This window comes from Thermobia domestica, chromosome 11 (genome assembly GCF_964235325.1).
Source record: "Thermobia domestica chromosome 11, izTheDome1.hap1.1, whole genome shotgun sequence".
In the NCBI taxonomy this organism is placed as follows: domain Eukaryota; kingdom Metazoa; phylum Arthropoda; class Insecta; order Zygentoma; family Lepismatidae; genus Thermobia; species Thermobia domestica.
Window position 1 is genome coordinate 6,280,977 of NC_137464.1, and position 11,729 is coordinate 6,292,705.

General features: G+C 35.5%; 1 protein-coding gene across 3 annotated transcripts in view; it reads left to right on the forward strand.

Annotated features, from left to right (window-relative positions):
- The window catches only part of LOC145663846 (uncharacterized), a 29,944-nt gene extending 18,421 nt beyond the window's left edge, over window positions 1–11,523 (forward strand). For all 3 annotated transcript variants that reach the window (XM_081729964.1, XM_081729965.1, XM_081729966.1), the window contains exon 3: window positions 2,650–11,523. In XM_081729964.1, the coding sequence (XP_081586090.1) occupies window positions 2,650–4,528 (1,879 nt within the window). In that variant the 3' untranslated portion in view covers window positions 4,529–11,523. The remainder of the gene's footprint in view (window positions 1–2,649) is intronic.
- Window positions 11,524–11,729: the final 206 nt, after the last annotated feature.

Sequence of the window (11,729 nt, forward strand, 5' to 3'; positions counted from 1 at the left end):
TTGTACACAAGTTGCATTGGCCTCACCAACTATGCCAATATGCCCAATATGCAATATGTTAATAGAAACTTCTTTGCTTATCTCGGTGTCAGGAATCACCTCCCGATGTTTGTTACATTATATAAGTATGCGTCACAGGTAAGGTTGTGTTTCCTTTTGTATTAGTATTTCTGTCAAAAGTTATTTCATTTTAAAAGTCGAATCGCAAGTAATTTGAAATTTAGTATTTTAAATTTGTTTTAGTTTGTGATATTCTGTAACTAAATGATTAGCGTTACCACGTTTGGTGCAGGGATTTGGATTCGATTCCAGCTGCGTTCGCATGTTGTTCAGATTCTGCGTTAAACAGTAACTGCCAAGTCTCATATAACGTTAGTATTGGAAAGGGATGGATAATTTCCAACCATTATATATATATATATTTCAAAGATTTTTTTTTTTTTATTATTGGGATTCAAAAGCTAAAAACCCGATGCTAGGTCTGTCTAAACTTTTGAAAAAAACTCAGCACAAGGTAGTAATTTGAAATATAGGGTGGACATAAAGTCTCTCCCTGATAACAAACATTAGTATCATGAAAACTAAGAATGATACAAGCATGTGGTTTGCGGGAAATAATAGGAAAACGCACGAACAATCTGCACCTTATATGCGTATACCTTCAAGCGTTTGTGTAAAATTTTTAACACTGACTTCGGGATGTCCAGTTCAGGTGATGTGCAACGCAAAGATTTCCGTGAGCAACACGAACAGCTTCTATCACGATCTAAAATTCTTAGTGTTGCAGTGTTGGGATTTAGGAAAGGGTATAAAAACTTGCTATACCATTCCTTTATACTCTGTATATCTGGTGGCTGCAGTCCATACTCTTTCCTGAATGTTAGACCTTTGACATGAGATTTTGTTTTATGATACCACAACACACACTTCGCTTTTTGCTGTGCTGATGCCACTTTTAAACAAATGATTGTCGCGCTTCGGTCAGCTGCAGCAGATGGTAGCATAGGCTGTGGCAAAAATCTTGAAATATCATACAAACGATGCTTTCAGACCGAATGTTTTTATCATTGTTTGCTTGTTATTAATGTTTGTTATCAGAAAAAGACTGTATATCCACCCTGTATTACGAGTTCTATACGCTCGATAAGTAACTATACAGTTCACTTTCTTCATAGTTGTCAGCATCCACAGAAGACAAGAACAATAAAAAAAAAAATCTTTAGAAAAAGGTTACAGTTTTTGAAAGCGTCCTTGGGACACAGCACAGAGATGACATAAGGTACCGTACCATCAAATAAATTGTGATGTGGTTCTACTAAACAACAGAGAACTGAGTGACAGCAATCTATAATGTTGAAGAGATCCCTGATACAACCTATGTGTTAAATTTTACACCAGATTATCGCACATCAGAATAACAGATTCTTCTAGACAATTGAAAGGGGGATTTTGTCCAATTCTTTTTCGACTGGCTGCGATACCCAGGCGTTTTTGAACATGTTGCGTCGTGCTCATGCCCGTCTCTGCGCATATGGTTGTCATTTTGAACACTTCTTGTAAGAACGCTGAGCATAATTTGGAACCTTAAACCTATCTTCTTATTCCCATGGTTGCATTAATTAAGTATTGCTCCTATTGCTCAGTGTCATCATTCCACCTAGCCTACAGTATGCTGGTAATAGTATCCGCTGTTTCTAGAATATCAACGTGTTCTTCAAGTTCACTGATGGCCTGTTCACCACTATTTCCGTACCTTGTAGCATGTCATGTCTTTTGGTTCACCCTATATATATCTTCGGAACGATGCAGTAAAGTATTAATATATATAATTTTTTGTTGCTTGTCCTAAAACTAATAATCTGCTGAAGTTTGGGCAATCCTTAAGATACCATCTTGTTTAATAAACATTAATTTTTTATGGTATATTGGAAAAGCAAATAAAAAACACCTTTCTGCAAGCGACTTTACCAGAAGAGTGCGGTAATTTCCATGTTTTCAGATTGGTAGAGGAAAGTGAGTATAGGAATATTAAACTAAGAGGATAATTTTCTTTTAAAACGTTAATGCAAATGAAAGGCTACTGTTATACTGAATTAACATAATTTATTTTACAATAATGTTTTATTATCTCACCTCTCTCCATTTGCTTTCCAAACAGATTTAAAAAAACATCATCATTATAATGGAACAGGCGTTAATATACGATTAGGATTCTCGCTTTACTGTTGATATGTCCGGGTTGAAATCCGAAACCGGACATCTTGACTGTGTTTCAGGGTTTCTCACCAGGTGAATGTTTGGATGTCCTTTAAACATAAACCCTGATCAACTTCTTCCAAAATTTCTTCCCCTATTTTGTTGATAATGTTTCCAGAGTGAAACAGCTTCGGAGTTGTATTTAGAACTTCGTTAGGCAAATAATTATCTATAATGTTAGTTTGAGTTATGAGGAAGTGTTAAATTCTTTTAAAGTGACTTCCATTGTGTTTAACAACGGAAGAAAGAACAGTCGTGAATGCGATTTTTTTTTTTAAAAAAAAATGATTAAGAATGTAAGAGAAAATCGTAATATTTGGTGATTTTTAAGTTTGGTATCCTTCTCGTGTGAATGTTGGAACAGATTTGTTGACTGAGATTTACTGTTTTTAGGACTGGACAGAAGATAGCTCTTCCAACGTCGCGACAGGATATTAATTTCGTGGAAGAATTGCCACATACTCGCCGAAATATCAAAGACGATGGTGACTCAGATGCAGCCATAACTGTCAATTTGGATTCAGAAACTACCCTATCTGTTCATAAGGGCGATTCTTTTAAAAGTAATGGCAGTGGATGGGAAATTCAGGAAGATCGGAACAAATCGGTTCAGGAAGAAATCGGGAATGAATTATGCCAAGAAATCAGACAAAAGAACCAAAATAGTGACAATCATCTACAGATGTTAACAAACCAAGTTCAACAGAGGCATTTAGAGAGAGATGTGAACTCTCCTACCGTAAAACATAACAAGAACGTCCATGATGACGAAAGTCCTTATGTTCCAGACATATGTGGCGTCATAGAACCCCAATACAGTTTCTTACAAAATCACAAAAGAATTTATAAGTGTGATCGCTGTGAAGAAGCTTTCGTAAGCAGCGTAGATTTAGAAACTCATCAACAGACGTGTTTAAAAGGTACCAGTGAAAAATTTCAGTGTCAGATATGTAAAAAGATATTTACCCGCCATTTAGGTTTCAATGTTCATATGGGGTTCATTCATAAAGACCCAAAGGCTTTATCGCATTCATTCTTCAAATATAAGTGTGAAATGTGTGGATTACACCTCCACAGTTCTCACAAATTAAAATTACATTTAAAGACTCATGAACAAGTTCGGATAAAATCCAAAATTTATAAGTGTGATCACTGTGAAGAAGCTTTTATAAGCTGCGTACATTTAGAAACTCATCAGCAGATGTGTACAAGAGATAAGAGTACAAATCTTCAATGTCAGATATGTAAAAAGATATTTACCCGCCGTCCAGGTTTCATTGTCCATATGGGGTTAATCCATAAAGATCCAGAAGCTCTGTCGCATTCAATGTTCAAGTATAATTGTAAAGTGTGTGGATTACATCTTCTTAGTTCTCTCAAATTAAAATTGCATTTAAAGACTCATGAACAAGTTCGGATAAAGTCAGGAAATTTTAAGTGTGATCGATGTGAAGCTTTTATAAGCTGCGTAGATTTAGAAACTCATCAACAGACGTGTACAAAAGATAGGAGTAAAAAGCTTCAGTGTCAGATATGTAAAAAGGTATTTACCCGCCGTCCAGGTTTCATTGTCCATATGGGGTTGATCCATAAAGACCCAGAAGCTTTGTCGGATTCAGTGTTCAAGTATAAGTGTAAAATGTGTGGATTACATCTCCTTAGTTCTCATAAACTAAAACTGCATTTAAAAACTCATGAACAAGCTCAGGAAACCCGCTTCGGAAAGTGTTTGTACCATTCGTGTAAAGTGTGTAACGAAAAATTTTCTTGTTTAAATTCTTTGAAAAACCATTTACGTGAGTTCCATAAAGTAGGAAATTATGCAATAGTTGACACAGGGATCAGCAATAGGTATAACAAAACAAGGGAAGTGTTAGTTCCTGATATGCCGTTGTCCGTAGTAACAAGGTCAAATTCAAGAAGAAAACCTGACACTTGTTCTGATCCTAACACAGAAATTGAGAATTTCGACAGTACAAACCAAACTAACTTAGAGTCTGCTAATAAGCTTGACGAACAGTTCTTAGATATTTCTAACAATATAAGAGAAACTGCGTCACAGATGGAATCTAAAATATGCTTAAACCAAACAACTGAAAATCGTTTACAGGTGTTCAGTAGCTCGGATTCTACCGTCACTAATAGTTCTTGCAAATATTTAGATACGGATAGTAAGCAGGATAAACGAACGATTGTACAGTGTCATTTATGTGAACAGTGTTTCAACACTAGTGAAGATTTTGTTAAACATGCAGAGGATCATTTATTTTAGTAAATTGTTTGTTATATTATGGAAGCATAAACTGCTAGTGATTATATTAATTTAGATACATACGGCCTTATGCAGAGTCGTTTTGACATATGATTAGTGTCATTGTAAAGCCCTAACTACTGCATGAAACATATATTAGTCGAACTCTTTAGTATGACACTAATCACGCGCCAGAACGACTCTGCATTAGGCCCATAGTGAATAAAATAACTAACTTCATACTATCCGCAAAAATCGTAGGAACTAGCTAACACAAGTTGGAAAAAGGTAAAAAGATATGGAAATGAAACCGCTAAAAATGATTCAAAGTAAATACTTCACCTGAGGAAATACTATGGCACATGAATCATCATTGTTACGTTTACTTAACTCCACTTGTACTATTTTAAAACCTCATAGAAAACGACTATCTTAAAAAAAAAAAAAAACACTTAATTCATTGACAGTTAATTTTTAGTTTTCTCAACATCTGCGGATTCTTTTTGTAGTTCGGTAAGAAAACCATTACGAATTCTCCTTACAGACGCTGGTTTCCTAGCTTTTATTAACTTCCCCATTGTGCCCCACGCTGGGCGCCAAATATGTTACGTTTACTTAGCTCCACTTGTACAGTCCGCAGCAAAAAAACCTGCAACATGAGCATGTAAGTTTATTGTGACACGACGAAGTCTTTTGCTTCAAAATAAATGTGCAGGAAGGAAGCCGAGGTTTCTCCTGGCGTAATTCGTGCCACTTAGACGTTATGTTGATTCCCTGCGCTGTTAGGCAAAGTTTCACAATAAACTTACATGCTCATGTTGCAGGTTTCTTACTGCGGACTGTACTATTTTAAAACCTCAGGGAAAAACCGATTGTCTTCAACACACACACAAGAAAAACAACTACACATAATTCATTTTTTTATTTCTCTCTCGATATTACAACTCATATGCCCTTTTTCTCATTTTTGTTATCACACAACATAGTTCTCTCTGTTTTTAGAACGAATTCTACAACAGCTACCGCAAAAACACACTGTTTTTCTTTCATCGTCTGTATACTGACTGACGAAGATTTAAGCTCCGTCTTCCCAGAACTCTACATTTATAACACACTATGAAGCTAGTCGCTGTTTACTGTTTATTGTTATTACTCCTCTTTCTTTCCAAACGGCGCCAGTAAGAAGTAAAATGATCACTTCAATTGGATTAATTTCACCTTTGTCAAGAGTGAGCGCAAGATTTAATTTATGAATGTTTATTATATTAATACAAGTTGCTTGCTATATTAAATTTTTTAAACTAAACTATATTAAATTTTTAAAAGCTCCACGGAAAACCCTATATCTCGAATAAACCATTGAGATAATATAGAGAACTAGAGATGCCCTTCTCTATCTCGCAGTGTTGATTCGAGCGTGCTTTCGATTGTAGCATTTGATTCGAGATATCCTCTCCCAAGATGGCGTATTCCGCAAGTTTCAGTCAGCGTATAAATAATGATGGAGACCATGTGTGTAAATAATGGTGGGGACCAGTCCCAGTTGTGAGCTCTCTAATTTGTAATACGAAACCATAGGCAACGCTGTATTTAAGAAGTTAGTAAACTTCACAGTAACCCTGCGAAGCTTGCCAATTAGTAACATTTTGGTCCTTATGCCTTTTAGAAAATACTACACTTACTAATGGTACACGTATGGTGGGCTAGTTATCTACACCTCTACCATATATTGTATTACTTGTCATGTTTTTCAGCGCTCTGCTCTTGTGGTATTTAACTAAGCTTAATCCCTCTAAAGGTGAGATGTAAGTGAAGTGGATGTTAAGAAAATCTGTAGAAGGCAAACTTGCAAAAAGTACCTAAAAATTACCGTAGATTTTCAACAGTGCCAAATGCTACAAATCTTGACGTTATCCGCTCTACGCTTTACGACACTAAATCGCAAATTATTATTTTTAAAGGTAAATCATAGCGCCTGTTTTTAGCTAACACAATCCGCCAAAACAAAAATAATTATATACAAAATATAAATTTTCAATTTGGTAGAACCGTCTGCTTAGTGAACGTGAACCCATTTGCAAATATACATTTTTTGTGCAGAATATCAATAAAGAACGTGCGACTTGTATGAGAGGTAGGTCTATTGTTCCTTGTAACAGTGAGTGAGGATTATTTTATGCATTAATTGCCATCATTAACAATTTTTAATCGTAGGCAAAGTAGGCCTACTCCCTCCACAATCAAAACAGTTGCCTTGCCAAGGTGTCGCAGAGCACTTGTACACAGGGAAAGAAAGTATTCGACAATTGACAAATTTTCTTTTGTCAATAACTCGAGAACAAATGAATTAATTTGGATCTTTTTGTTGCTATCCTTAGAATAGTTATACTTGATAACTTGCCAAAATTGATATTCTAAGAAGTTATTTTTTGTTGAGTTATTAGGAAAAGAAATTTTGTCAACTGAAGAATACTTACTTTCGTGACTGTACGTCTCATAACTTCGGCTAAATTTCCAACAACTCATAAACATATAGTTCAGTAAATAAGCAAATTTAGTAATAGTTTGACAGTTCTGTAGGTAGCAGTCTCTGTGAACCTTTTGACATTGTAAATACAATGCATTCGCGTATTCACCCACTGTTATTACAAGTACACAACCACATTATATTATTGACTGTTACAGGGTAAAAGAAAGAAAGAAAGTGACGTACCTTTGACATATGAAATTCCGTTGATTATTTTCGTCGTACAATTTTTCCTAGGAGCACAGACAATCAACAATAAAACAGTCATAAATTACTATGGAGCCTTACGTGAGAAACACCTCTTTATCCTCTTCCAATATGGTGGATTGATTCGATATATGTGAGTTCGATACCGGGTATCTGTGGTTCTTTATATTATCTCAATGGAATAAACTCACTTTTAAAACATGTTATGTAGGACAAATTCTAAAACTTCCTCCTGAGAAACAGTTAGTAGGTAGAAAAGTGTTTCGCAAATGTTTTTATGGAAATATGCTCCAATTATAGTGGTACTAATTAGCTAAGTCTATGCCGTATGGAGCCCGAAGGTTAAATCCTGCATTCACAAAGGCTTTCCGTGACTTCTGTCCTTAGCCAACTGGATCTAGTTTCTACAGTATGTGACTGGATTTCCTGCAATTAGGCGTTTAATAAGTACCATTATAATTGAAACATATTTCCAGTGCATTAACGTTTGATTAACACTCTACTATCTAGTAATGGTTCCTCAATAGCTAACATTTTAGCATTGTTTATTCTACAAAACTTGGAAGTGTATAATAAAATTATTATTATTATTATGTATTTTGCCTTTTGCCAGGTCCTGGGAAGGATTTTTTTCTTAATTATCGTTTGGGCCTAGAAATGTTTCTTCCATGTTTCTCGATTTTCAGCTTCCTCTTTTAACTCCCAGTATTATCTTCTATTTTTCAAATAATCGATCACTAGTGTTCTTTTTCTTCCTATTCCTATCTTTCCTTCTATCGCAATATGAAAAAGACAATTTCTTTGCAAAATGTGTCCAATCCAATTTGCCTTTGTACGAAGGATGATCGCTAAAAGCGTCCTCTTTTCTTCTATTCGTTTTAAAACGTATTCGTTTGTTATTCTTTCTGCCCATTTTACCTTCTCCATCTTGCTCCAACATCACATTTCGAAGCTTTCTAAATAATTCTTCTCTAACTTCCAAGTTTTTGAACCATAAAGTCCAGTGCTCCAAATATAGCAGTTGACCAACTTCCTCCTTAGTCCAATATTAAGCCCGCTAGTTAAGAGCGACCTTTTCTTGTTGAATGCTTCTTTGGCTATGGCAATTCTCGACCTAATCTCTTTGGTGCAGTACGCGTCTTTCGCCAAAATACTTCCCAGATATTTGAAATGGTCAATCTCTTCAAGTACTCTTTATTCTACTCTGTCCTGTAAGGGTGCGTTTCCACGTGATATTCTCATGACTTTCGATTTTTCGATGTTGATTTCCATTCCATATAGTTTCCCAGTGTCAACTATTTTGTAAATAAATTTCCTGTAGTCCTTCTTCAGTTCTAGCAATAATAATCGTATCATCTGCATACCAGGTCTTGTTAATGATCTGCCCTCCAATCTTGAAGTCTCCAATTCCCATTAATACTTTCTTCAGTAAACATTCACTGTAAATGAACTGATTTAGGTCTTAATTTTAATAGGAGTTTTTATTCGAGGTATGAGATTTTCCAGGGTGAAAAAGTTCTTCATAAATTTTAACAGTACAGCGGAATAATATTCACACCAAAGAAGGAACAAGAGAAATATTGAAGTACTTTGTGTCAAAAATTTTTAAGATGTCTCCGTCTCTTTCTCTTTAAAATACACATTTCATAAATTTAACTAGAAAATACGGGTGATATTACGTATATATTCCAGCATTAAACTGACTGAGATTAATAGAATCAAAGTAAATTCATCGGCTACGTCAAAATAATTAGAAAGCTGCCTTTTTTGAATGAATATTTGTATTGTTCGTTTCCCAAGAATGCGTTATTGTTTGCGAAAGCTCTATAACCTATAAATTACTTTTACTTTCGTAGCGATGATTGTTTTTCTCTTTCTTAACGTACTATTTCTTTCCTAAATGAAACTTTTCAAACTTTTGAAAAGTTAGAAAAAGTATTTAATACATGTTATAGATTTCATGTTTTACGCGCTTATTACATAATTAAAATAAATTAATATTAATCTTTTGTACGTTATTTGTTTTCCTTTTTATCGCATATTACGTTTTCGTTTGTTACTTCTCAAAGAATTCGCTGCAAATTTAAAAATTAGCAAACATTTCATGTTCTTGTTGATAGTGCTCCTGAGTGTAACTGCACAATATTTAGTTATTCCTCTCGTTAGTTATTTGATACATTGCATTAGTTGAATAAAATTTCAACTTTACCATGTTTGTATATATACACAAAATTATTATATATTAGCGGCTCGGGGAAAGATAATGGTAACCGACATTTTTTTTTTTTTCATTTTTCAGTAAATTGAAAAGAAAAATTAAACATTCCGCTGCAACGCATTGTTATACAGGGTGAGAAAAAAAATGTTAAAATAAAATGGTGGTTTACTCACATGAAATTACGAGGCAACGATTTGGTTACAGAGTTTCAATTTGGCACCCATCCCGCTTAATGCACTCATGGAGTCTCCATTGTTCATTGTATGGCCCTCTGGAGCATTTGGGCAAGGTTAGCAGCGATGATCTGAGTGATGCGTTGTTTGAGGTCCTCCAAGTTGCTAGGTTTGCTTGCATACACACGATCCTTAACCATGCCCCACAGCCAAAAGCCACATAAATTAGGTCGAGGGAACGTGCTGGCCATCGGAGAGGAGGACCATCTCTACCAATCCAACGTTTACCGGACGTGTCGTTCAGGAATCCTGAAACATCTGACTGTAATGTGCAGGGGCGTCGTCTTGTTGAAAGTACCCTCGCTGGAGAATAGCAAATGGCGCGTTCTCCTCCATGAACGTGCTGAGCATGGCAAGGTAATTCTTTCCCCTGAGGTCTTTTCTTCATAAGAAGGGTTCAATCACTCGAAATGTACTCACTGCGCACCAAACGTTCACCTTAGGGGAATGCCGCATGTTCTCATGAACTTCCTGTGGGTGCTGGGTCGCCAAGATGACACAGTTGTGTTTGTTCACACGATCGCTGATGTGGAATGTTGCTTCATCAAAAAAAAAAAAAACATGAACAGAATGTCCGGCTCAATGCGCACCATTTTCAAGATAATTTGTGCAGTATTCGTGCTTGCTTGTCTGCGTTTGTAAGATGCTGCACAATCTACAAGTGTATGGCTTCATTCCTAAATCACGGTGTAACATTCTAACCACTGACCTTTGATAAATGTTAGTCTCTAGAGAAAGTCTTCGCGAGGACGGTTGGGCTGACTACCATCATTCCCTGGACGGAGATGGTATTCTCTTCAGTTCGAACGGATCATTTTACCGCTGTTTCCCTTGTAATCATCTTGAACGCATCCCATCCTTACCAACTTCTCATAGATTCTTCCAATTATTAGGCGAGAATGTGTATCCCGTCCGGTCCAGGCCATGGATTTTTCTTGTACGATGCTTGGGGAGTGAAAAATCTCCCAAGTAAGCTTCCTCTGTTATTTGGAGATACATTTCCAAGCTTTTAACTGCCTACTGTGTGTGTTATGTGATCCAATTCCAATTCATTCCACCTAATAACTCAGTTTCGATGGTTCCTCACACAAACACACACACACACACACACACAAAGTCTTCAGATGACCATAAAGTTACACGGAGATATTTAAACCATAGAAAAATTCGAATAAGAGTTATTAAAGACTTTGTCTAATAAAATGTATTATTATGTCAAAGAATATTAAAGTAATTTGAAGTAAAGTAAAATGGATGTACACTAATGTAGTAGTTCCCAACCGGTGTCTCACGCAATGCCATAGCATGTGTGGCGAAATTTTAGAACTTAAAAATCATGAAGTATGTAGAAATAATTAGTTAAAATCATATATACTAATGAAAAGAGGAAACAGCAGATTTTCTTTTCCACACCAGATTCTCTATAGGTGGAAATTCTATAACACAGAAATTCCCCCCGATAGAGGATTTGGTGTGAAGAAGAAAATCTGCTGTTACTTCCTTTCATTAGTATATATGAAATAAGAACCGTCAATAAGGTGCTCGGTGTATGAACACAGGATTATCCAATCACAGGAGGGGTCTGTGGTTCAACCCACGTGGCCCGGGATGAGAGCATCGACCTCAAGAGTGAGAGAGTGAGTGACTGTTGTGGGAAGTGGAATGGGTGGCGTAGTGATTAACACATACCGTTTCACTTCGACCACTGCTTGGGTGAGATAATTTCAAGAAGAATTTTTAATGAAAGTTGCAGAATATTCAATAATTACCAGTTTAATGCTTGACAGAAACTTAAATATGAATATTTAAAGTGACGTAAATATAAAGAAAATATTACTGAATTACTGATCGTATATATATATATATATATATATATATATATATATATATATATATATATATATATATATATATATATATATATATATATATATATACAGGGTGCGGCACGTAAAACCGGCCCGTAAAGTGAACACATAAAATGAAATGTAATGTATTGAATATGATTAACTACAACACATAAATGAAATGTAATGT